The following is a 24,798-nucleotide window of genomic DNA, read 5'->3' as shown; positions in this document are numbered from 1 at the left end:
CCCATCCCTCCCCTGCAGGATCCAGTTCCCCCATCCCTCTTTTTCAAGGGGAGGGACCCCTGAGACACAGGGATGGTAATATAAGGTCTACCCTTAAGCTCTGGCCAGATTCAGGTATTCCATCTTGAAAGCTGTCTATAAATGTGTAACCATCACCATACTTGAGGCAGGAAATTCTCCAAGTTAATAATAATGTGCGCGGGGCGAAGAAATAAACTAATATTTCAAGGCACGCTCTGTCAGTCTCATGGATGGCAGCCCTTCCAGAGGGATCAGATCCAAATCAGTGGTTGCTTTGGTTTGTAAAAGGGCCTGATATTTAATTTTAAAGTGTAGCATTTTCTCATTCTGCGGTTTGAAGGAAGAAGAGAGACGGTGGATGTGAGATGATCCATTCTGGGCTTGAAAGTCAGGGAGATTCATCTGGTCCTATGGGGGAACCCCACCCACGCTTGACTGTAAACTGGTTTCCCTATGTCCCTTGCCAAGTGGTTTGGGGTTATTCTCTTTCTTTTTTAGAAACTTGGTTTTTCTGGGAAAGGCCTTGCAGTAACTGCAATATTGTGAATTGTTGCAGGAGCTGCCAGGAAAGAAGACTGCACAGTGACCTTGAGGGTCAGCAATCACAGAGAGAGAGAGAGAGAGAGAGAGAGAAGAACGGAAGGAGAAAGCTTACAGTAGCCATTCATTTCACCCAAGGGAAGTTGGATTCGGGTTCATCTCCTGCCCTCAGCCCTGCCCTTCCTTCAGCTCCCACTGTGATGGACAACCCACCGGCTTTTTTTTTATTCCTGGTCAACAAATCTGGTGAGCAGAAATGGATAGTTTAACTAAAGAAATAAAAAATATAGATGAGCAAGAGTACATTAGCTGTTGGAGTAGGTTTTATCATTGGATGGAAAAAAAGGGGGGGGGGAAGGAAAATCAGAGAGTTTAATAAATATTAGATAATATGGGAAGTAAATGTCAGAGAATCAGTCACAAAAGGAAAACCAAAAGACATACCAGAATAAGATCTTTGCCAAAACTCAATGTATATATGTAAATACAATTTATGTAATAGTAAATAAGCACCATTAGATTTGTACTACAAGCATGTCACAGTGTCCAACTTTTATTTTAATGTTTTTTTTCTTTTTTTGTGTGAGTTTAATTGTTCGCATTTTGTGTCTTTAAATAAAGTTTACTTTTATTTAAAAAAGGAAGAAAAAATCTGGTGAGCCCCAAAATGTTTTTCCCCAAGAGGCTTCTTGTTTATTTTTTCTTTTGAAAACGTTTCGCTTCTCATCCAAGAAGCTTCTTCAACTCTGACTGGATGGTGGGGAATGGAAAGATTGATACTCCTTGCAGACAGCTGGTCATTGGCATCCTTTTAGAGAGACCTCAAGGCCACCTGGAGGTTTATCTGTGTCCCCAGGGGCCTGAGTAGTGCAAATGGTTCCTGTAGTTGCAATTTTTCCTGATAGGATAATAGGTATTGAAAGAAAACCGCCTGTGTTTCCTTCCTTCCTTCCTTCCTTCCTTCCTTCCTTCCTTCCTTCCTTCCTTCCTTTCTTTCCTTCCACACTCTGAACCCAAATCTGCACCTCCTGATTAAACTTGTCAAGATGAAGGTAGACCCAAAACCCCAGGACCCAATGTGTGTGCTGCTGCTGGCATTGGAAGAGAGCTTGTGCTTGGCTCTGTGAAGAGAAGTGCTTTTCAGGGCACTTCCCCGTCACCTGTCCAGTTGCTATTCTTAGTGCCCAGGCAGCCTGACCTGGTGGCTCAGGGAGGACAGAAGCTTCCTGTGTCCAGGTTTGCCATCCCTCCAGGGTGACCTGTTTGATTGGTTTTGGAAGGGGCACCAGCCTCTCTCCAGGCAACAGGCTAGGTGCCAGCGTTGGCATGGTCCCTTGGCTGCCACCTGGGATAGCGCCTCTGTTTCCTTTCTTATCTGGCCATCAAATTCCTTCTCTCACCCGAAGCTTGCCCAGTTTTGACAGGAGCCTTTTGGCCCCTTCTCACCTTCTTGGGCACCTGCCCTCTGCAGATAAATATTTATCCAAACCCTCCTGCTGAACAAACCTTTCCCCACTCTGGCTGCCAACCCAGCTGGCCAGGCCTTCTGGTGGTCAGCCAGTGGTCCAGCTAGCCTCTCCCTCCAAGCCATGCATTGTTTCCTCAGGTGCCATCTGCCAGGAAAGGCTCAGTTTAACCCCAGTTCTAACAAAAGGAGGTTGACCCCCCCCCCCCCCCAAAAAAAAAGGGTTTCTGCAGAGGAATGAAGTTTCAAAAATATATCTCAGTAGGGGGTTGGTGGCCTGGCATTCAACTGGGCAGACGGTGAAACCGATCAACTCTGGCCTGTCCCTTTGTCCACAGGGCTAGTTGATTTGTCTGGGTCAGGAGACCTGGTAGAAACTGACTGATAACCACAAGGCGTTTGAGGCCGGAAAGGGAGAACCCATCGTCCCCGGTGGCCTGCTTGTGGGGCCTGGCAAGAATTGGAGCCAGCAGCAACCCAGTGCTTTCCTTATAGCCGCCGCTGCTTCAAAGGACATCTGCCCATCCGGAGTGGACCAAGAAGGGTGCCCTTTCTTCTTTGCCCTCCTGCCTTTTAGTGCCAACCAGGAGGCAGGAGGGGATGTGCAAGCAGTGGCTTCTATTGAGGCTTTCCACCCTCCCACAGCTGCCTGAATAGAGGGGCCCAAGTGGCATCAGAGGACACAGAAGTAGCTCTTGTGTGGCTTGAGGTTTGCTCCAGCATCCGTGTCCGGCTGCATGGCCTGGAATTAAGGCATGCGGAGACATGTGTTTCTCCCAGAATCTGACTTGCTGGGGGCATCTTGTGTGTGTGTGTGGGGGGGGGGAAACATCAACCAGCAATTTTATTTCAGGACCGTAATTGCAAAGGGGTCTGGAAGTGATCAAGAAGCGCCAAAGGATTTTTCCTGATCGTAGGTAACAATCGCAAACCGGATTCAAGCAGAAGATCGTCAAGGTATGACCCTTCCTAACCAATCTAGATATAGATTAATAATTTTGGAAAGGACCTTGTAGGTCATGTAGTCCAACCACCGTTCTAGCAAGAGACCCTACACCGTTTCTGACAGATGGCAATCCAGTCTCTTCTTGAAAACTTCCAGTGATGAAGCTCCTACAACTTCCAAAGGCAACTTCTGTTCCATTGGTTGATTGTCCTCACTGACAGAAAATGTCTCCTTATTTCCATTTGAATCTTTCCTTGATCAGTTTCCATCCATTATTCCTTGTCTGGCCTTCAGGCACTTTGGAAAATAGCTTGACCCCCTCCTCTCAGTGGCAGTCCATCAAATATTGGAAGATATTTGAGGGGCTGGTCCTTCTCTTCACTAGACTGGCCATGCCCAGTTCCTGCAACTGTTCTTCATATGTTTTAGCCTCCAGCCCCCTCATCATCTTTTTCGCTCTTCTCTCTTTCTAGAATCTCAACATCTGTTTTTATAGTGTGGTGACCAAATCTGGATTCATTACTCTAGATGTAATCTTGCTAAGGCTTTACAGAGTGGTATTAGTACCTCCCTTGATCTTGATTGTATCCCTCTGTTAATGCAATTTAGGATTGCGTTGGCTTTTTTAGCTGCTGCCATACACTGTATTTAATTGGTTGTCCACTAAGACTCCCCCCAAGGCTTCATGAGCTGCCCTTGTCAACATTTGTCTGGGGCTTCAGGAGAGATGGATGAGGCCACCTATTGCCAGAGCTGGGGAGGGTCAGCGGCATTCCCTTCTGCCCAGAAGTTTCCCCAGGGGCTCCCGTGCCAGGGCTGCTGAGGTTCTTCCTCCAACTCTTAATTTTCCACTGAGGCTCTTGGCCAGTAAGCGGTCGCGATGTTCCTCCTGGCCAGGAGCCTAAGCAAACTTTAGCAGGAGAAAATTGTGCTTGGTTGTGGCTAATTTAAACACAGAGCAAAAAGGAGGGGGCAGGGCGCTGCTCACGGGCGGTGGGGATGAGGGGGGGGCAGTATCTGGCATTTCCTCTCTGAGATCTGAGTCCCCCTCCTTTAACCACCAGCCCAAGGGAAGGAGAGCAGGCAGATGTTTTCAAGGCAATTCCATTAAGAAGCCTTGCTGTTCTTCTTCTCTTTTGAAATGTGACCCTAATGTGTGATTCTGAACCCCGACTGACCCAGGGAGCCCCTCTTGTCCGGGGGGGGGGGAGCTTTGCTGAGCTGAGGAGGCCCCCATGCAGATACCTGCATCTATTCCCTTGCCCTCTGTTGGCTGCTGCCCTCTGCCTTGCTCTGCCCCACCATCAGGTTTTTATTTGAGGAGCTCCTGTTCTGTTATTTGTCATTTTTCGGTTCCTGACACCTTTTGACTAGCATTCTGTGCCTGGTTGCGCTTGTGGGATGTGCAAGGCAAAACCACTGACCATAAATATAGGAATAAATGTATTTATTAAGGGGACAGATCAGGCACTCCTCTGTTTAGCCCAGCGTTGTTGACTCTGCTTGGAAACATCTCTGCAGCACCTCAGACGAGGGGAGGGGTTTTTTTTCCCCCTCCACCCCTTGTCCTCAGTAATAGAGGCTCTGGGGCCAGCAAGGCGATGTGCAAGGCAATGTGCCCCCTCCTTCCTTCCCTTCCTCCGTCTGTCAGCCCAAGTGTCAAACTGTCCCAGATCTGAGTGGACAGATATGACTTGCAAGCCACCAGCCTCTCATGGCAAATTTCTGTATCTCCCCTCTGCACACATTCCACAATTAAAGAAGCCCGAAGCCCGACCGTTTTTGTTTTTTAACCCTCTGCAAATGCGCAAAGTCTTCTGCACAAAAGGTGAAAAAACACACCTGCGATTGGAACCCCTTGGCAACCAATCAGCCCCCCCACCTCCAGGAGGATAGCACAGCAGCCATGGGGGGCCTTTCTGTTTCCCCTTCTCATTGGATAGGTTTGGGCTAATTATTCCCCTGCTCCTCCTTTGAACAGGGTGGCCAGCAAACCGGGAAATCAGGGAATTTGTGAAAAAAACCGGAATAAATCAGGGGGGGAAAACAAACTGTATTAAAATGTTTGAAAGTCAGGGAAAAATCATGTTAAAAAACCTCCGGATCGCGCTGCCTGGCAGAGTCAAGCAAAAATGAGTATAACTGGGGCAACAACATGCTTCTTCAGCTACCGATACTTCTCCACGGCTTAGCTGTTTGGTATGTCATCTATGATTACCCCTTAACTAGAAAGCAAGTTACAGAGAAATGTCAGGGAAATACAGAGAATTTCAAAATGCTTTCCGCCCTGGACACACCCTGTTTGATACATGTGAATGGGGCGGGAAGGAAGGGCCCCCGATTCAACATCTGGAACTAGATGGTCCAACCGAACCAAGAGAAAAGCCCACTCCAAAACTTTGGAAGAATCCTCCTTTGTGAAACATCTTCAGCAGATGGTTTTCCCATCACTTTCTTGACCAGCTGTTCCCCAAATCAGATCTGTGGTTCTGGAATACCCGCTGTGCCCTAGAAAGTGCCCACATCCTTCAAAAACAGCCAGTTCTTCAGCTGGTCCAAAATAATTTTATTTTAAATTCCTCCTTCCCCTGAATGTCATTTTTTAAAAAAATTATGCAAACAAAGGGGGAAAATCAATTTAGAGGAGTTTTTTTTTTTTTTAAGTGAGAGCAACTCCTACCGATCTCTCTCTCTCTCCCAAGATGTACAGTGCCCATGGTTCCTGCCAGTCAGTCTGGGTGCAGCCTTTGGCAGAGAAACCTTCCGTGTTCCCTCAAAGATGAAGACGCTGCTTGTCTTGACGCTTCCTCTGTCTGGAAGGGACAAATCTCCCTGTGGTCTTAAGACTTTGCCCTGCCAAAGTGGCAGGGAGAGGTCCTTGTTGAGGACAAAGAGGCTGCCCCCCAACTCCGTATCCTAAACTCCTTCCCTGCCCAACAGTCAGGAAGCTGGAGAAGAAGACTTGAAGAAGCCAAGCTGCACCCAACCAACAATGACAGAGAGCCCAGCCTGGTGCTCTGAGGCCACAACAACCCTCTGGAGAAGTTCAAAGTTGGTTACGGAGAACCAGCCTTTTACACGGACGGCTTCAAAAGGTGGATCCTTGCCCCCACCCATCATGGGTTCCAGCTGGAGAGAGGAAGAGAGAGATTTTTCCACGGGCGTCTTGCGGAGTTGACTTCCAGTGGTGTTTAAAGACCAGTTGAGGGATAATGGATACCCTTTGAGTGCCCCAAACCGACAGCTCATGAGAAGCAAAAGTAAAGACAAGGAGTTGCTCAAGGCATAAAGAGCCAGTCTGAACTCCAGGTGGACATTCACTGCCAAGCCGCATCTGACTTCAATCTCGCCCTCTACTTCTCCTTTCCTTCCCCCACTCAGCCTTCTGCACCTGGAGGGACATGATTTTTTAAATAGGCTATTTCCACCACCACCACGATTTACACCACAGCCCTTGTAAGCAGCCCCCATTCAAACATATACACCCCCAGTGACAGGCTACCAAAATTTTTACTACCACACTGTGGGCGGCTTATAAATTTCGTTTCAACATCTTTCAGTGCAAATTGGGTGCTGTAGGATGGAGCTCCAAATTTTGCTACCGGTACTGCGTTCCTGATCGTACCCGTAGGAGCCCATCACTGCTCACCCCCAGGATGGAGTCTGCAGTCGTTTCTGTACACCTCTCAAACAGAGGTCTTCAAATTTGGCAACTTTTAAGACTTGTGGATTTCAATTCCCAGAATTCTTTCTGAGAGAATTTGAAGTCTTAAAATTGCCAAGTTTAGGGATCCCTATCTCAAACTAAGCCAAATTTTTGCCCTTAACCAGGGTTTGCTGAATAAGCTACATACAAGTAACCAGATTTGTACATCGTGCTAATCTGCAAGCCAAGACATTTGCAAACCATAGTGTGTAATATGAGCCAGCGTTCACGTGGGGGTACTACCCACCCTGGCTTATTACCATGACACCCACTGCTGCCACCTCATTGCTTTTGATTCCTTCCCCTGTGGCAGAGTGTTCTTTTTATTCCTTTGCTTAAGTCACAATTCTTAGCGTGGGCCAGGGGGAGATTAAAAGGACGACATGTTTTAAAGCCTTCAGAATGGCTACAAAGGGCCATGCTGTCCCAGCTGTTGGCAGCAGAAAAACCTGACTTGATAGGGGTGAAGCACAGAATCTTCTTTTCGTGGGTTTTGGTGAATGTATGGACTTCGTGCTCTGGATCACCCCTGCCTGGGATGTCCTCTGACTTTCTTCCTTGGGAGGGAGGAGCGGTGAGAGAACACTTGGAAGCTGCTAGGAAATTCTTTGGGGCTCAAATTAAGACGCGGCCGATGTGGACAGATGTGATTGTCTCTTGAGTTCCACCACTTACACGAAAGTGGGTCAGGGCAGGAAACCAGGAGCCCATTTCCAGGCTCGTATTTCTGTGTTGAATTGACTTTGGAAGAGTTTTAGGGACACATGGAACCTTTCCAGGCCCGGAGATGCCTAAAGTCTGTCAAGGTCAGCCAGGCACGCATGCTCCTTCCTGCTCCAATGGGATAAACCCTTTTCTTCCTTTAAGAGGGGTGAAGGGTGGGAGGGGAATATCCCTGCTTCTCCAGATGCTCCGATTGGCATCGATCCTGATGCCACGGATCGTTCTGTTCCAGAGCAGAGCAGTTCCTTGGGGAGTAAGCCGAGTCGTCCAATGTGGTTTCCCCTCCGTGGAGCCAGAAACCCCTTGAGGGAAGTTTTGAGGCTGGAAATCTCCCCCCCCCCCCCCAAAACAGGCCTCAATCCGAAGAGTCTGAGGAGCTGAGCCTTTAGAACAAAACTTGGAGCAGGAGGACGGAGAAAATGGCTGAAATCAGAGAGACAGATCCAGCACGGCTGCCTGGCGTGCCTGAACGGCAGTGCTCCCGGTTCTCGCCAATGCAGGCTGCGTAGGCCATCGCGTGGGGGATGTAGTTCTGCTCATGGACCCCGTGGAGAAGGTGAGCCATGGGGCCCTTGGCGAAGACGGCCACGTCCTCTCCTCCGTGGGTTTCCATGCGCAGCGGGACAGCTGACTGAGCCTGGTAGTTGGCATCGGCTGCGGAGGGAGAGAGAGAGAAGGTGAATGCCCCACAGAGGGAGTTTGAGAGCAAGACGAGAAAAGGCAGGATACAGAGACGGTGCCCGTTGACATTTGGAGATCAATGAAGGAAGAAGAGATGCCCTGGTATCAGTAGCGGGTTGTACTTGGTACAGCTGGGATCGGGCTTCCGGTAGCGGAATTGAGATGCGCAGGTATCCCCATGCCCCTGGTACACACCTGTGTAAGATTTGGCTTTGTGCATGCCCAGCAAGTGCTGATTTTTGGCTTTGTTTTTTTGCTTCTGCGCATGAACAGAAGCAAAGAAATTGTGTGCGCGCCAGTGTCCTCGTATGAGGTTTCGCTTGCTGTGCATGTGCAGAAGCCAAATCTTGTGCCAATGGGTGCACGTGCGCCTGCAACCACAACAATCCTGGAGAGTGCACCAGTAGCAGCCAGTAAATGCAACCCCCCAACTGCCTGGTATACCCTCGGAGGGACGAGCACCATGGGTGATCCAGGGGTCCTAAAACAGGGAGATATCCAGCCTGGACTGGCCAAAGAGCCATTTCCTAGCAGGAATTCTGGGAGTTGAAATTCTCCACAGCTTAAAGTGGCCAAAGTTGGAGACTCCTGTGCTAGATCAGTGTTTCCCAACCTTTTTTGAGCCGCGGCACATTATTCACATTTACAAAATCCTGGGGAACATTGAGCGGGGGGGGGGGGGGGAAGTTTGGACAAAAAAAATCTCTCTCTTCCTCCCTTTCGTTCTATTTCTCTCTGTCTCCCTCTCTCTCTCTCTCTTCCTTCCTCTTTCTTTCCCTCTCTCTCTCCATCCCTCTTTGTTTCTCCCTTCCTCTCTTTTTTGCTCTCTTTTCTCTCCCTCCTTCCCTCCCTCTATGTCTTTCCCTCACCCTCCTTCCCCCCTCTTTCTCTCTCTCTTGCTTTCTCTCTCTCTTGCTGTCTTTCTCTCTTTCTACCCCCCCTCTCTCTTTCTTGCTTCCTCTTTCTCTCTTTTTTGCTTTCTCTTTCTCTCCCCCCTCTCTCTCCCTGTCTCTTTTTCTCTCTCCCTCTCTTGCTATCTCTTTCTCTCTTGCTATCTCTTCTCTTTCTCTCTTTTTCTTTCTCTCCCTCTCTCTTTCTTTCCCTCTCTTGCTATCTCTTTCTCTCTCTTTCTCTCTCTCTCTTTTTCTCTTTTTTGCTTTCTCTCTCCCCCCCTCTCTCCCTCTCTCTTTCTCTCTCCCTCTCTTGCTATCTCTTTCTCTCTTGCTATCTCTCTCTTTCTCTTTTTTGCTTTCTCTCTCTTTCTCTCTCTCCCTCTCTTGCTATCTCTTTCTCTCTCTTGCTATCTCTTTCTTTCTCTCTCTCTTTCTCGTACACCATGCCGCAGCAGCGGCATTGGGCAGTAGCCGTGGGGCGGCGGCAGGGTGCTCAGCTGTGAGGCGGAGCTCCGGAACGGAGGCACTGACGGCGGCGTCTGGACGTGTTGCTAGACGCTGTACATGCTGGCGTTGCACTGGGCATGGGCGTGGAGCCTCCATCCTGGCCCAGCCAGCAGGCAAGTGCCAGCCACGCAATGCTAGCATATACGGCATACAGCAACATGTCCAGCCACCGCCATTGGTGCCTCTGTCCTGGAATTCTGGCTCACAGCCGACCACCCTGCCGCTGCCCAGCGGCTACTGCCCAGTGCCACTGCTGCTGCCGCGCTGCCACTGCCCTCCCGCCGGGCCCCAAAGCTCACCTGCTGCCGCCGCCAGGGAACCTCCAGCCGGGTGGGGCGCTGCAGCTGCCGGAAAACTTGGAAGGCACAAAGAAGGAAGCTCAGCTTCCGGTCTCACAACTTTTTGCTCTTCGCACTCTCAGCAAAAAGTTGCGAGATCAGAAGCTGAGCTTCCTTCTTCGTGGCACACCTGACCACTGTGCTAGATGACCCTTTGGAAATTAACAGGTTTTTGCTGAATCCCATTTGCTGGAAGGAAGATGGGGAACCATTGATTGGTACTCACTGAAATTGACCGTAGAGATATTCTCTCTCCCTCCATCTACCATTTTGTACCCGGGTCCGTTTCCGTAGAGGATGGATGTGAATGGCTTCTTGTCGATGTCGCTCTGCATTGGGGCCAGCGCTAGAGAAAGAGCAATCCATCTTTACCAAGGCTTCTCCCATAACCTCTTTGGGGGTCTGTCTCTAGATCAGTGTTTCTCAACCTTAGCAGTGGATGTCCACACATCTTCAAACTGCCAAGGTTGAGAAACACTGCTCTAGATGGACAAGAAAGGCTCAATCCCAGTGTTAAATGGAACCAGAATTTATTTCACAGCCCCTTTCGCCTAGGGCGAGGGAGACCCAGTGTTAGGGGACCAGCTGGCACAAAGTGGATGTGACCCACAAGTTGGGCTGTCCTCCAGGGAACCATGCCCTCTGCTGTTGAAGGGGCATTTCAATGACTTGAGAATTCAAGCATTCACAGTGTTACGGGCATCAGTGGATGGAGACGCCCAGTGATTGGCTGCCAAAATTTTTACTGCCACACTGGAGGCATGGCTTATTTTGTGGGTGTGTCTTGATGGTCATGTGACCGGGTAGGAGTAGCTTGCCAGTTATGTGACCAGGTGGGAGTGGCTTGATAATCATGTGACTGGGGTGGCTTAAAGGTCATGTAACTGGATGGGAGTGGCTTACCATCCAAGATAAATTTTCAAATTGGAGCTTGGACTCTTTTTCAGTTGATTAAGTCACATTATTTGAATAGCCACAAAAAGGACAAATGATAGACAGCGTTTTTTGTTGAGGAGCACAGCCACTTTTTAAGGTTTTGTACTGAACCCACAAGGTTCAGTATGGTAACAGATTAGCCAAGTACAGTAATACCTCGTCTTACAAACCCCTCGTCATACAATCTTTTTGAGATACAAACCTGGGGTTTAAGATTTCTTTGCCTCTTCTTCCAAACTATTTTCACCTTACAAACCCAAGCCGCCGCCAATGGGATGCCCCGCCTCCGGACTTCTGTTGCCAGCGAAGCACCCATTTTTGCGCTGCTGGGATCCCCTGAGGCTCCCCTCCATGGGAAACACCACCTCTGGACTTCTGTGCTTTTGCGATGCTGCAGGGGAATCCCGGCAGGGGAATCCCAGCAGTGCAAAAACGGGCGCTTCGCTGGCAACGGAAGTCCGGAGGTGGGGTTTCAAGGACTTCCGTGTTTTTGCGATGCTGCAATTTCGCTGAGGCTCCCCTCACTAGGAAACCCCACCTCCGGACTTCCGTTGCCAGCAAAGCACCCGTTTTTGCGCTGCTGGGATTCCCCTGCAGCATCACAAAAACACGAAAATCCAGAGGTGGGGTTTCCCATGGAGGGGAGCCTCTGGGGAATCCCAGCAGTGCAAAAACGGGCGCTTCGGCTGGCAAAAGGGGTGAGTTTTCGGCTTGCACGCATTAATCACTTTTCCATTGATTCCTATGGGAAACATTGTTTTGTCATACAAACTTTTCACCTTACAAACCTCGTCCCGTAACCAATTAAGTTTGTAAGATGAGGTATCACTGTAACTCAATTTTCTTTAATTGCTATAAAAGTTCAGTTCTAGATCATGATTAAAATGATTAAAGCATTTGTGGATTAAAACATACTATTTAATTATTGCCTATTTTAAAAGTAATTAAGGATCATACTAAGGTACTAGAGAACGAAGGACAATAAAATAACTATTAAGTATTCAATAAATAGTGCATAAACTTACTACCCCCACTACGTCCCCCACCCACCATGGGGGCAGCAGCCCATTACTAGAGACATCACTTGCCAAAAATGGAGTTGCCACGGGGCGTGTAGCCCCCAAATGTGAACACGTGGGAGTGGTCCGCAGTCACCACCGTCAGGGTGTCTTCAGACGAGGTCAGGACACCAGCCTTGCCAATGGCCCGGTCCATCTCCACTGCCTCGTGCAGGGCCATCTTAGCCTTTCCCTCGTGATGCCCGTGGTCAATCCTGCCGCCTTCAGAGAAAGGGGAGGGTGAATTCCCAGATTGGTTCCCTCCCCCCAGCCCACTGTGTTCCCCCCCTCCCCCGCCCAGCAGCCCCCTTCCTGTGGCTCACCCTCAACCAGGAGGAAGAACCCACGTGGGTTCTTCTGGAGCATTTGGATCGCCACTGTCACCATTTCAGTCAAGGAAGGGTCAGTTTGGTGATTCCTGTTTAGTTCATACATCATGTCGATGGGCTCAAAGAGACCTGGAGAGAAGAGGGAGAGGACTTGGCATGAGCTGCCCTCAACATGCCACCCCGGCAGCTGAGGAGGGGGATTCCACCAGGGCTGCGATGGTGAACCTATGGCACGCGTGCCGAAAGTGACATGCAGAGATATCTCTCTGGGCATGCCAGTCATTGCCCATTGCTCTTCCAGATTCCAGTATGCGTGGGAGCACCAGGAACCAGAAAAGCAACTCCCTGGTGCATATGCGCATGCTGGGAAGGGGAAATTCCAGTTTCCGGCACATAGGCACTCCAGCCAGCTGGTCTGCGTGCGCATCAGAAACCAGAAGAGGTAACCGGCGTGCATGCCAGAAACTGGAAAATTGGGGAGAGAAAAAAGCCAAAAGCAAGATAGCACCCGCATTTTGACATCACCAGCAGGTCACTACTGGTTTGAGTGAACTGTCCGAACTGGGAAGAACCCACCTCTGCTCTGGAGGCCTCAAAGAATCTCGAGGGGCCTCTGATAAAGTGGGGGCAGAACCCAGGGAGCCGTCCGGAGCTCCCCGTATCTGCCAAACTCACCCAAAAGATAGTCGACTTTTGCAGGGTCCAGCTCCATGAGCCCCGTCCGGTTCCATAGATAGAGGGCATTCTGGGAGAAGAGGAGAGGAAGGGGGCACAGACTAAGGATTTTGGCAGCCGGATCCCTGCCCCCTCCCCTTCCAAGGACAGCCAGGTAGCTCAGAAAGGGGGCTATGGCTCAGAAGTGCCCGGCCGAAGAGAAGCTCCCCTGAGATTACTCTGGCCATCTGTTGTTGGGAGAGCCCAGGAGGAGGAATGTGGGCTCCTTGATGCTCTCGCAGACATTTCATTAACCAAACTAGGTAACATCATCAGTGGAAGGAGGAGGAGGTGAAGGAAAAGGACTAGGGTTCTTGGTGCTCTCTGAAACATTTCATGCAAATGTTTCATTACCCAAACTCGGAAACTCCATCGGTGCTAGAAGGGAATGGGGTGGTGGTGATGGTGATGGAGGAGGAGGAAAAGGACTGTGGGATCTTTGGTGCTCTCTGAACCTTCTCGCAGACGTTTCATTACCCAAACTAGGTAACATTATCAGTGGGAGGAGGAGGAGGACAGATAACCTCCCTGTCACGCGAATTTTCTCCCGGATGGATCTCTGTTGCCCAGGAGGGCAAGACGCCGCCTCTCTTCCCAGCCCTACATCCATCATGATCAACAACCGCTTTGCCGAGCTGGCCGGATGCGTTCTCACCTTGTCTTTGGGCTTGGCGTCCTTCCACTCCTGGACCAGATTCCTATTGTCCAGCCGGGTCCCTCTGTACTTCTCCTCATCAGGGTACTCCACATCGCTTGCGTTCTTGGGGAACATGTATTTCCGGCCTCCTCCCATGATGACCTGAGTGACAGAGAAGAGGATAGCTGGTGCCAAAGTGCCTGGGCCAGTTAAGGCAGCTGCCTCCTCACCAGTAGTCAGTTGCTACCAGTTTATTCCTGTTTGGGTGAACCTGTAACAGCAGCGGTGGAAGGCTCCGCCCAGACATCATCACATGCGCAGAAGTACCCCGCACACGTTCACAGTTCCGAAGTGGTAGTGAAGGTAAGTGAAACCCACTGCGGCTCCCCACATCAAGCCTGCAGGCCAGAGAGAGACTGGGAGGCAGACCATGGTGGAAGGGAGAGATGGCGGCCAGAAATACAGGCTCCGAGATGCAGAGACTTCCGCATGACGGCACAGCAAGGCCTCCATCACCTCTGACGCTGGGCCGTCCAGCTCTCTTACCCAGCCAGGGATTTGGCAGAAGCTGTGGGAAAGAGGCCAAGAGCATTTTGAGGCAACCTGAACGCTTCCCAAGGGCTGGGTTGGCGCCTTTAGGCTCCTTCCCCAAACGAAGAGGATTTTAATTCAACTGGGCAAGCATCTGAGACCGCCTTGATGGAAAACATATTTATTTGACCACAGTCCCTTTCTGCTGCCGTTCCAGCCTCCTCGTTGGATTTAGAGTCTTAGAAGGTGAATCACGAAACTGCAGCAGCAGCAGCGAAATAATCATAATAATTACACACCGAGAGATCTATATTAAATAGAATTGGCCGCCTAACGTATAATTATTTCCAGCCTAGGAACAAAGTTAAAATTATATATTTAAAAAATGCCCCTATTAAGCTACTTAAATGACAGATTTAGCTCTCCTTTTCTCCGGAGGATTTGTTTTCAAACGGAAAGACGCACCTATTTATTTACCCCAGAAAAATGCGGTGCCCGGTTCCAGGAGCTGACGTTGGCACTGAAGCAGGCGCGTTCATTGGCCGGCCGGCCTCAACCCACAGGGCAGCTGCACTGTGGACTCAAGGAGCACCTGGTGCCAAGGGCTCCGTGGAGGATGGTCGCATCTTCTGGAAGCAGCTGGGATGGCCAGATGTGCACCATGGTTGAGCCAGGCCTTGGGAAGGGAAAGTAACTGTTTCAGGGTCACCTTCCCATGCCAGCCAAGGGTTTCCTAACCAGTGCAAGAAGTGAGATTTCTGCATATGAGAAGCCAAGTAAGGCCACAGATTCTGGGAATGGCCCGCGACCAGGAATCAGCTCTGGAATAATCTATCTATATATACAGTGCTCAAAAAAATAAAGGGAACACTTAAACAACACAATGTAACTCCAAGCAAATCAAACTTCTGTGAAATGAAACTGTCCACACTGATTGACAATCAATTTCACATGTTGTCAGCACATTCAACTTTGTATAGAACAAAGTATTCAATGAGAATATTTCATTCATTCAGACCTAGGATGTGTTATTTGAGTGTTCTCTTTTATTTTTTTGAGCAGTGTATATATATATATATATATATTAAAGCCAAATGCCACTCACTCCTCATGAAATCTCCAGAACTGAAAAACCTACAAACTTAAAACTTGGCATGTATGCTCCTCTTGGCTTCTAGGTGCTTGCTAAGAAAGGATTTTTCAAAATGACCATTTCTTATACAGTATTATATTATCACACTCTGATGCTAACAAGTTAGACATTCTACTTCCCATCCCCACCTGAAACGAATTCTGTTCCAATTGCCAGTTTGCCTTATATTAACACACTCTGATACTAAGGAGTTACACATTCTACATAAATTTTCAAACTCTGAGAGTCAATCACATAATTTCGTAGTGAAGCACAGGTATCCAGCTATTAGTCCAGGATAATTCCTCCTGAGAATTTCTGCTCCGTGTCCAGTGAGCTTCTGTAACCTGAGTGCCTTTCACCCCATCTTCTTCCCTGTCCCCCTTTCTGTCCTCCTGAGGATTGACAGACCGACCAGCCCTCAATCTGTTTTCTACTCATATATTTAATTAAGTTAAGTCTTTTATCATTCTTTTATTTTAGTTTTATGGGGATTTTACTTTTTTTTTACTATTTAACATTTGACATTATTGTAATTGTATGGTATTTTTATTGTTATAAACCGCCCTGAGTCCCATTGGATTGGGCGGCATATAAGTCAAATAAATTAAAATTAAATTAAATTAAATTACTCCTGATAGTTGGTCGTTTTATGGAATCCAGATGCTGTTTGGGGCCTGCCAGCTGCAGGGATCAGCCATTTTCCTCTCCCGGGGGAGGGGAAGGCTGGACCTAAAGCAACCTTTCTTGAAATGAGGGAAGCCGTTTGGAAAGGAAAGGCCACACGGCTCCTATTGAGATCCACATATGGCACAAAGCACCACTCGGCTCCTTTTGCAACGTGCCGCCTGTTCTGGCAAAGCAAGGAAGAAGTGTTGTCAGCAGAGGGTGCTGCGTCAATTTTTGAACCGGGGTGGCACTCCTGGGAAAGTAGATCGGTTGAGTTCGGGCTGAGATGTCCCTGTCGTGTTCTGGCTTTTAATGGCCTGGATCAAAGATCAACCGGCCTCCCACACTGCTGTTCTGGCCCTGCGGTCCGCTTCAGCACCCATGCATACCCCTTGGCACAGCACCCCAGCCACCACCTGCATTTCAAACCAGGTGCAAAGAGACTCCTCTTTCCACTGAACCCAGCCCCGGTGCACTTCTTTGGGAGTCGGCGCCCACCCAGTTCTGAAGAATACTTCTGGAAGGTTATCGTCAGGCATCATAGAAAGAATTCCTTGCCAGCTTAGAGACTGGAAAAAACCGGAGGCTTCAAAATCCCTATTAAAAAAAGTCTTTTGAACTTCAAGATGATAGCCGGAGATCTCCGGAGTAGAATTAGCACACAAATGCACTCAAACAAGGAGATATTGTTCCGATTGTCTACTTTGGCTGAACTAATAGATTTTGTTTCAGGCACATTCGAAACTCATTAATGTTACAACGGCTGCCCAGTCACGAAAGTTTATTTTTATAATGGTTTTATGCAATCGTTCAGGTTCCAAAGGGTGTGTCCTATTATGAGCTGGAATTAATTTATGCAGTGGATTAAGGCTGCAGTCCTTAAGGTTTTTATACGGTTTCATTTGTTTAGACGCTAAACCAGAGGTCTTCAAACTTGACAACTTTCAGACTTGTAGACTTCAAACTCCCAAAATTCTTCAGCCAGCAAAGCTGCAATCCCCTTCTGTGGCTCCCATCCCCTATTCAGGGGTCCCCAAATTTGGCAACTTTAAGACTTGTGGACTTCAACTTCAGCATAGCTGGCTGGAGAATTCTGGGAGCTGAAGTCCACAAGTCTTAAAGTTGCCAAGTTTGGGGGACCCTGCTCTAAACTTTAGAGGATGCTGCCCTTCAAGGATGACCAAAGGTGATTTGATGATTTCTTGGTGAAGTTCATATTTCTCACACTTCCTTCTTCCCTTTTCTCTGAGCTGGGACCTGTGCTTGAGTCAAAATTATCTGGGCAAAGAGGTGCTCTTGAATCAAAAGGAAGCAAATCTGAGCTGCCATCACAGCCTCATGATTTAAACCAGTAGCAGGATCAAAGGCGAAGAATTACTCATGCCGAGAGATTCAGAAATGTCGTAAACCCAGAGGGGAAATTTTCCAGGAACACCCGTGTTATTACTTCATTGCCAGAAACAAGCCATTAATAAGCAATTTTGCAACTTGTAATTGAGAGTGTTTATCCTTAAAAAAAAAAAAAGAACACCAAACCACACAAAAGCCGAGCTTTTGTTAATGTGGGTGGTTTTCCTCGTGCTCATATATCAACTTTGGATTTATAATAGAGTTTGAGTGTTGAAAAGCACAGAGTCAGACTGGACGACGCAGAGCAAAGAAAGGAGAACAGACCAACAGGAAGACTGTGCTGTCCCCCAGTGAGGTGGGGGATTAGGCTTTTTGGCCGTGGGAACTATCCGTGGCCACCACAATGACTCAGCCCCCTTCATTCTGGCTCTGGGGCAGCCGTTTGCTTCTTTGCTTCACCCTTTTTCCTTCCTCAGCAGCCAGCCTTTAGTGGCCAATGGAAGGGCATTTAACTTCCAAGGAATTTAAAGAGTTCCACTTCAGTATCAGACACTGGGAAGGGGACCAACAGGTTTAGTTCTGAAGACACATTGGCTTGGGCTCAAGGAAGCGAGCCAAGCTTGTTGGATGGGAAGTGCCCTTCAGCCAACTCAAGTCCTCCTTGTGGGTCATCAAAAAGCAGGTGCCTCTCCCTGAAAGCCTCTTGTCCCACACTTTCTTCCCACCTACCAGGCCCGGCTTGCCTCATGGAGGAACTCGACAGGACCTCCTGCCATCTTGGTCCGAGCCTCACTGGAGACACCAGCAGGAAGTGAGCTCTGTCAAAATCCTGGCCCAGAAAGGCTCACTTGGCCATCCTCCAAGAGGCAATGATGCATATCCGCCCTTAGAAGACCAATGGGTACCTTCTTTGCGGAAACGGCTCGACTGGTGAAAGTAGACAGACGGAGACCAACCAAGACTGGGGTTCTGGAAAGAAGAGTGGTCCTCCCAGTGAGAGAGGCAGAGAAGAATGAAAATCCATCTTAGGAGATCACAGTCGTTGGGTGGAGGCAGCATTTCACTCAGTGGGTTCTTTTGTTTGACCAAGCAGATCAAACAAGTGAGAGAAGAAGCCTCCAATCCCATTCCCAGCTCCTGGGATCAAAATGCAGCAAAACAAACCCAGGCCCGGATCCTGAAGGGGCTTCTTGGCCTGTTCACCAATGTCTTCTTGCTGAAGAAGGAGGGTCTTCACCAAAGGAGCCCTCCCAAGGAAGAGAAAAGGCATTCTGGACCTACCCACAGTCTTCAGCTGCCCGATTGCAGTTCCCCTCCCTTAATCGGCTTCGCTAGCTTCTCCCACTGGACTCACCTCGATGTCTGGGATGTTTTCAAACAGCTGGTGGGCGATGTCTTTGCACCCCTGCTGAAGTGCTTCTGGGGGCATCTCGTTGTCCGAATACCAGTCCCGGTCGGCCGAGTGCGCATAAGCAGCACTCGGTGTGGCGTGGTTGACACGGGTGGTGGTGACAATGCCCACAGATTTGCCTGCAGTTGGAGGAAGAAAAGGCACATTAATCCATGCCCCCCACAGAGAGTATTGGGGTCTCCAGGGCTCAAAGGGACCCCTGGAAGGATGCCAGATATGGGCAGGGCTCCTGGGTAGCAGTACCAACCTTTTTCTTGGCTGCTCAGCTAAACCAACTCCTTCTCTGCCAGGGGTTTGGCCTTTCCCAAAGTTTTATCAGCTTGGCTGAACTATTTTGCTTTTTAAAAAATGTTTAGCTAAACTTTACATTGCTGGTGATCTCTCTCGGTACACTCCGCACCCACGGAAAGAACAATGGGGCTCTGTGCTCTATTTAACCTCCCCTACGCTCTCCCACCCACCCCCGCCTGTGAAAGCTAGATGAGGGGGATGAACCCAATATTTATTGTGGTTACTGATTTTGAGTCTCCATGAAATGAAACTCTTGAAGAGGACAGCTGTGCCCCATCTGTGCAGTGGGAAGTGTCAGGTTCTAACCTTTGAATGCCAGTTAGTTAATAAGTCCCCGTTGGGCATTTAACTAGAGATTTAATGTTTATCTCACCTCTGAAATGTGGCTGTTTAGAGTGCACAGAGTTTAAAAAGTTGGTTTTTTAAAAAAAAGGCATTGGGCGAAATATTTCTGACTGTGTTTTTACCAGCTTTTCTTTTCTGCTTTTTGTAGTCTTGAGGAATTTCCTTGGATTGGGCATTCAATATCTCTGGCTTATTCAGCAGGCACGGTTCTGAGCCTTTGCTGTTGTTTCATTCCAACATTTGGAGGTGCTAAACTTTCTCCAGGGCATAACTTCTATTTTCTGCAAAACTTCAATGCTTAGTTTGGGAAAACGCCGCTTTCCTGATTTCATTTTATCAAACATCTCCAGAGCATTCAACCGGTTTGCACCGGTTCGTGCGAATCGATAGCGGCGACCTGCGGGTGGGCCCACTGGGGTTCATGCCTTCTTATTTAGCCATGTTTTGGAGCCACGCACATTAATGCAAGTAACACGCATGAGCAAACCGCGTGCACGCAAGGCCGTGCACACCCACATTTATGAACTGATAGGGAAATTATTTGAATACCACTTATAATAATAATAACAACAGAGTTAGAAAGAACCTTGGAGGTCTTCTAGTCCAGCCCCCTGCTTAGATAGGAAACCGTACACTACTTCAGACAGATGGTTACCCAACATCTGCTTAAAATCTTCTAGTGTTGGAGCATTCACAACTTCTGGAGGCAAGCTGTTCTACTGGTTAATTGTTCCAACTGTCAGGAAATTTCTCCTTAGTTCTAAGTTGCTTTTCTCCTTGTTCTACCCTCAGGTGCTTTGGAGAATAGTTTGACTCCTTCTTCTTTGTGGCAACCCCTGAGATATTGGAAGACTGCTATCATGTCTCCCCTGGTCCTTCTTTTCATTAAACTAGCCATGCCCAGTTCTTGCAACCATTCTTCATAGGTTTCAGCCTCTAGTCCCCTACTCATCTTTGTCGCTCTTTTCTGCACTTTTTCTAGAGTCTCAACATCCTTTTTACATCATAGCAACCAAAACGGAATGCAGTATTCCAAGTGAGGCCTTAATTAATCTAATTTATTATTAATCTAATTTATACACCACCCAACTCCTCAAGGACTCTAGGCAGCTTACAACAAATAAAAGCAACATGTAAGAGAACAATTAAAAATAATAATTACAAAACCCTAGTAAAAGCCATACATATCTCTCAATATCTCTCATGGGCGGATTTAGATGGTATCTCATTCAGTCAGCGGCCCCAGGCCTGCTGGAAAAGTCAGGTCTTTACAGCTTTCAGAATTTGGGATAATTTGGGATTCACTTGGCCAGAAAAGGGACACCCTGAAAGGTCGCCACTACCACCATTTTTACAGCTTCTGCAATCACAATCGTCCTTTCCTGCCAGACACCTGCTTGGCTTCCTCTTGCAAAGCCGAGTCCTTTAATTTCAGAGTTAGAGGGTGGTTAACCACAGGAACAGGCTGAGAACAAAGAGCTGCAGGGCAGGAAGCTGTGTGGGGATGAGGCGAGCGTGCCGAAGCACCTGCTCCTCCCCCTCTCCCCTTGCGGGCAGGGATTTTCACCACCTTCCCCAACGTGGCTGTTGAGTTCAACCTCAGCCGTTCCTGTCCTGGGCCGCCAACCGGGGACAGATTCATCGTGCAGCTCAAACACCACCATGCAAGGATACAGGATCATGTCCCACACGTCGCTCCCTCCTCCCAGTTCCCAAGTTCAATGCCATCCTCCTCACCCCTCCGGAGGAAGGTCAAGTTGTCTAGCTTTCCTTCCGGTTTCTGGACCAATTCTAGTGTTGGTTTCTAAATGAGCCTTTACGAGAAACCCTGCAAAGTTAGGCACCGCTGGGGTAACTCCGAGGACAGACGAGGCTGCCCACAGACCGGGTGACTCTCTTCCACTGTCTACATGCTCCGCAGGCTTCCTTCGCCAACTTAGTGCCTTCCAACCGATTGGATTCTGGTTCGCCTATGCCAGTGACGGCGAATCTATGGCACGGGTGCCACAGATGGCACGTGGAGCCATATCTGCTGGCACGCAAACTGTTGCCCTAGCTCAACTCCAACATGCATGTGATGCTGACCAGCTGATTTTTGGCTCTCGCAGAGGCTCTGGGAGAGCGTTTTTGGCTTCCAGAGAGCCTCCTGAGGGATGGGGGAGGGCGTTTTTACCCTGCCTCGGCTCTAGGCAAACCTTTGGTGCCTGGGGAGGGTGAAACAAGAGCCTACTGGGCCCACGTTCCCAAGTTGGGAAACAGGCCAATTCCAGCCTTAGAAGGCCTCCAGGGGGTAGGGGAAGCTATTTTCTCCCTCCCTAGGCACCGAATTATAGGTGTAGGCACTCGCACATGCGCGATAGTGTGCCTCCACGCTCCTTCGGCACCCGAGGAAGAAAAGGTTCACCCTCACTGGCCTATGCCACACTTCACTACAAGAGAGCTGACAGAGGGAGGCAGATGTGGCACTGAAATTGTGGGTGCAGACTTGGCTGCAGGCCCCCCTGGGATATCTTGAAGCAGGCAGCTGCTTCTGAGCCCCCCCCCCCTTTTTCTAACAAGTTTGGGCCTTATAGTGCCAAAGGCATTGGGGCAGTTCAGGCACCCCCCCTTTTCCCCAAACCAACTTCCACTGTCTTTCTTGCAGCTCTTTGTCATCTCTGGATCTCTAGCTCCAAAGCACGGGATGTATACATGAGACCCTTTGCGCAATGCTCCTCCGTGCCTTAGCCTTATTTGCCACTTCTTGGTGATTTCAAAATTTGCATGGGCAAAAACAGCTGCTGAAGGTGGTTTACAGTAACCTTTAAGGAAGAGCTGAAACCACTAGGCTTTGTCAACAGCACGTTTTACAGGCCCGTGAGAAGCAACTTGGGTCAGGAATACAAACATGCCACTGCCTGATTTCCCCATCCTGTTTCCTGGTCAGCTGGCAGTGCCACCTCACCTTGAGACCAGCCATTTCAACAGCTAATTGTTTATCAGACACCTTTTTGGCTGCCAGCCAACTGGGAGCCATCCGAGCATACCTGCCTTCCAACTCTGAAGCTTTCGTAAGACCTTAAGTTCCACCCTTCCCAAGATCGCCATTCTCCCATCACAGATATTCCCTCAGGAGGGACCTCGTGTGGAATCCAGACCGCCCATTCCACCATGCATGTGCCTCCCGCTGGCCAACTGATTTTCGGGTCTCTGCTGTGCATGCATGGGGGTGGGACACATGACGGAGACACACGCATGTGCAGGGGGGGAGCGGTGTGTGTGACATGCATGCATTGCATTATGGGTTATAAATGCAGGGAGGCATACTAGGCCCAAAAGGGGGCATGGGGTTGGGTGACCCTCCCCCCACGGTCCATTTTTGTTCCCAGGAGGCTGCAGAGAGCCCTACTAGGCCCAAAATGGGGTGAGGGGGAGTGCAGGCGTGGTTAATGTGTATTAATGTGTACATGTGTGGGGGCAGTGGGAATGTGTGTGGGGTTTGCATACACATGCGCGGTGGCGATGGGAACATGGAGATGTAGCACACGCAGAGGCGTGTGTGCGTGAGTGTGTGTGTCACATGCACATTGTATTATGGGTTATAAGTGCAAGGATGCCTACTAGGCCCAAAACAGGCTGAGGGTGGGAGTGCGGCCCCCTTCAGACCATTTTTGCTTCCAGGAGGCTGCAGGGAGGCCTACTAGGCCCAAAACAAGACACCGCGGTATATATTGAGGTTGTGTCCCCAGCACGGGGCACACCAGAGGGAGGGTTACGCACAGGGGTGGGCTACTGCCCGGACGGGAGGGAACGCAGTGGGGTAGCGAAAATGGAGTTCCATCCCAGAGCACCCAATTTGCACTAAGCCATGCTCGCAGTGTGGTAGTAAACATTTTGGTAGCCTTTCAGTACTTTACGCACGCATTATAGGTGTGGGCTCGCACGTGACAACAAAAAGGTTAGCCCTCACTGACCGAGATTGCCTCACCTGCTGCTTTTGCCCACTTGAGTATGGAGGTCACTTCATTGCCAGCCGTCGTGTTGCATTGGGACCGCGTCACGGCCGCGCTGACCCCTAGGGTGCCTTCATTGGCCTTCACGCCGCATAAGTAAGCGGTGGCAGTGCCCGCGCTGTCCGGCACCTGTGCATTGGTGTTGTAGGTCTGCCAGAAAGAAAGAATTGTAAAATGGTGATGAGTGAGTCACTTGTAGGAACTGCTCCTTCCCACAACGGCGGTGGGGTATGGCTCCGGACGCCAGCTCTGTTGGATACCAACTGGGTCTTAAGGGGTCTGGGCCTGTCCCCTCCTCGGGCAAACAGTCGTCCACAATTTTAATTTCTTCGATTGGGTCCAGCTCTTTTTCTTTTTTAAGGTTTTTATTCACAAATAGAAAAACAATATAATTCAAAATGAGCAATAAACTGGATAAATTAACAAAAGAACTTAAAAATAAAGATGAATCATCTTACTATGACACTTGGAAACAATTCTACACATGGGTTGACAATAGGAGAAATAATAGCTGTAAATATTGAGCATTATGTTACTAGATTTTAGAATTCTTATAAAATTAAGATAGAGTTGATTATAACTTTAATTGTCATTATTATGCTTAGATATATAAATATAACCTAACCTCTGTTGTTATAGACCGTAAAAACATACAAAGAAAGAACTGATCCTGGATTACAGTTCGGGTGGGGGGAGGGTTAGGGTTATGTTTTGTCATTTTGTGTTGTTTTGTTGTTTAAGACATAACTATAAACAAAAGATGTAAACACATAAATTATGTAATGTCTTTTAAAAATATTTATATGTTCAATAAAAATTATATTTAAAAAAAACAAAATAAGATGAGCAATAAACAACGATTACAAACATATAATTAGAAGAAAGAAAAGAAAGGGGGGAGAAAAAAGGGAAAAACATGGCAAGAAAAAAGAAAGAGAAACAGGGAAAGAGACAGAAAGAGAAAAGATAGGGAAAAGAAAGAAAGGAAAACGGTTACATAGCACATCTACCTAGCACATCATTATCATTTTGTTTGCATTCCTGGTGAATCAAAAAGCAAACTCTATATATCTCCTTATTGCTTTGTGTAGTCCGTATATCAATTATTTACATTTTCATTATGTTATTTATAGTTATCAATTATATCCATATATTATTTAATTAATTATTGGTTATTTCTTCTGGTTTCAAGCCATTTATAAAGATTTTCCCAAATTGTGTAAAAGTCTTTCTCTTGTTTATTTTGTAGTTCAAATGTGAGCCTGGACATTTCAGCACAGACCGTAAGTTTATTTATAATCATATTGTCTATTGGGAGATTATTATCCTTCCATATGTGTGCATAGGCTAATCTCGCTGCAGTTATTATATGGATATCAGGTAGTATTTTGATTTTGCATATTGCCTCTAAGAAGCCCTGGCAGATAGGTCTCTGGTTTCAATTCTAAATCACATTGTGATATTTCTTTTATCCATCCTTTGATGGGATGGGTCCAGCTCTTTTCATTGCCCATTTAAGCTGGCTGCAAATGCTTGCAAGCAGATGGCCTAGCTATGAACATGCCTGAACTCTGCCTAGGACC

General features: G+C 48.3%; 1 protein-coding gene across 1 annotated transcript in view; it reads right to left on the bottom strand.

Moving 5' to 3' along the window:
• Positions 1–5,517: 5,517 nt before the first annotated feature.
• The window catches only part of ALPL (alkaline phosphatase, biomineralization associated), a 33,612-nt gene continuing 14,331 nt past the window's right edge, over positions 5,518–24,798 (bottom strand). Inside the window, exons 5-12 of the mRNA XM_070759385.1 lie at positions 23,191–23,365; positions 18,531–18,706; positions 13,513–13,656; positions 12,819–12,888; positions 12,138–12,272; positions 11,845–12,036; positions 10,047–10,166; positions 5,518–8,055 (exon numbers count right to left, since the gene is read on the bottom strand). Of these exons, the coding sequence (XP_070615486.1) occupies positions 7,787–8,055; positions 10,047–10,166; positions 11,845–12,036; positions 12,138–12,272; positions 12,819–12,888; positions 13,513–13,656; positions 18,531–18,706; positions 23,191–23,365 (1,281 nt within the window). The 3' untranslated portion in view covers positions 5,518–7,786. The remainder of the gene's footprint in view (positions 8,056–10,046; positions 10,167–11,844; positions 12,037–12,137; positions 12,273–12,818; positions 12,889–13,512; positions 13,657–18,530; positions 18,707–23,190; positions 23,366–24,798) is intronic.

This window comes from Erythrolamprus reginae, chromosome 8 (assembly GCF_031021105.1).
Source record: "Erythrolamprus reginae isolate rEryReg1 chromosome 8, rEryReg1.hap1, whole genome shotgun sequence".
NCBI classification, from domain to species: domain Eukaryota; kingdom Metazoa; phylum Chordata; class Lepidosauria; order Squamata; family Dipsadidae; genus Erythrolamprus; species Erythrolamprus reginae.
This window is presented reverse-complemented; position numbering and strand designations above follow the sequence as displayed.